The following is a 1437-nucleotide window of genomic DNA, read 5'->3' on the forward strand; positions in this document are numbered from 1 at the left end:
AGACAGAGAGACAGACAGAGAGACAGATGTCCGTCAGTTACAGCTGACTGTCACTCTGCAGTTAATTTAGTGAGGAAGGGGTTAACCGACCTGTGCGAGCAGCGCCACTCCTCTGGTCATCTCCTCCAGCGCTGACGTGGCCTCCGGCGAAAAACGATCCTCTCCTGATGAACATTTTAAACGTGTCAGAACAAATTCCAGCTTCGAGGACTCATTTAAACGAAAGCAAACAAAGCCGTCATCAAAGGAACAAACACTAAAAAAAAAAAAGCGGGATTCATTTTACATCCATCCCGAACGCCGAGCGTTTCCTGTGCGTTTTAAAACGACGTGCAAACACAAACAGCGATGTACCTGGGAGAGGAGCGATGTTGTCGAGCAGCACTTCAGCACCTTGAAACGGTAGTGTTACAAAATCAGACCTGGAAAACAAAAAAGGAGCAATCTGTTAAAGGTTACGTATAAAATGTAGCAAACAAACATTTAATATATCTTTTAATTCTTCTTTTTAGTTTATTTTTTTATGTGTATTAACTCATCTTTTAATTTCATGTATTTATTTTAATTTTTATTTTGTTTTTTTAATTTTAGCCCCTAATTTATTTTATTTATTTACGTTTTTAATTGGGCCTGAGCCTGCTTATTATTGCTGTTAATAGTATTATTATCATTGTTCTGTGTGTACTGCCTTTTTGTTACAGTATTTATCTAATATGTCTCTGCCCCAAAATTTCCTGCTGTATTCTACCTTCACTCTTGTCTGCCGTTTGTCGCCATTATTTACTAAATCTTTGCCCTGTTTGCAAAAGTGAGACGGCAATATCACGCGAGTACGTCGGTTATGATGCAGCTTCTAAAACGAAATCCAAAGTGAGGAGGATGAAAGCTCAACGGCGGTGTAAGTCGACTAAAAACCACGTATGTTCAATTTGAAGTAAGGAAACGTAACTGTGTCGTAAAAGCTGTCAATATCGAGTTTTTGAATTGTTTCAGATCTGATGTTGCAGTTATTTTTTATAATTTAATATTATTTTGACCGCTCAGGGATGTTCATGCACTTTCTGCACTGTTATCAGTGATAATCTGATTTTGAACAAAGTGATGGAGAAAAAAAAGCTTATTTATTATTATTTCTATTTTTAGTTTTTAAAATTGATTAATTTAAAAAAACATCAACCCATTAATCGATTTTCAAAATAATCGTAAGTTGCAGCAGCAGTTTACTTGACAGTGCGACACTCGCCTTATTTGCCGTAGTGAGTCGATCTTCACTCTGTCGTAGCCGCCGTAGTCCACATATCTGATCTCCACTTCACTGGTTTCTTTGTAGAAGGTGATGACCTGAGCTCTCCACCACGCTCCTTCCACCGCCGGAGCTGCACATATCACACCAACTGAAACACACACACACACACACACACACACACACACACACAC

General features: G+C 38.6%; 1 protein-coding gene across 1 annotated transcript; it reads right to left on the reverse strand.

Annotated features, from left to right (window-relative positions):
- Positions 1-90: 90 nt before the first annotated feature.
- LOC121966264 (A-kinase anchor protein 1, mitochondrial-like) lies at positions 91-1394 on the reverse strand (the record flags this gene model as incomplete). The annotated part of the gene is made up of 3 exons (XM_042516373.1): positions 91-164; positions 355-422; positions 1244-1394. Coding segments are annotated over 3 exons (293 nt in total), but the record flags the coding sequence as incomplete, so codon positions are not given.
- Positions 1395-1437: the final 43 nt, after the last annotated feature.

The sequence above is a fragment of the Plectropomus leopardus genome, unplaced genomic scaffold, assembly GCF_008729295.1.
Source record: "Plectropomus leopardus isolate mb unplaced genomic scaffold, YSFRI_Pleo_2.0 unplaced_scaffold23789, whole genome shotgun sequence".
NCBI lineage: Eukaryota > Metazoa > Chordata > Actinopteri > Perciformes > Serranidae > Plectropomus > Plectropomus leopardus.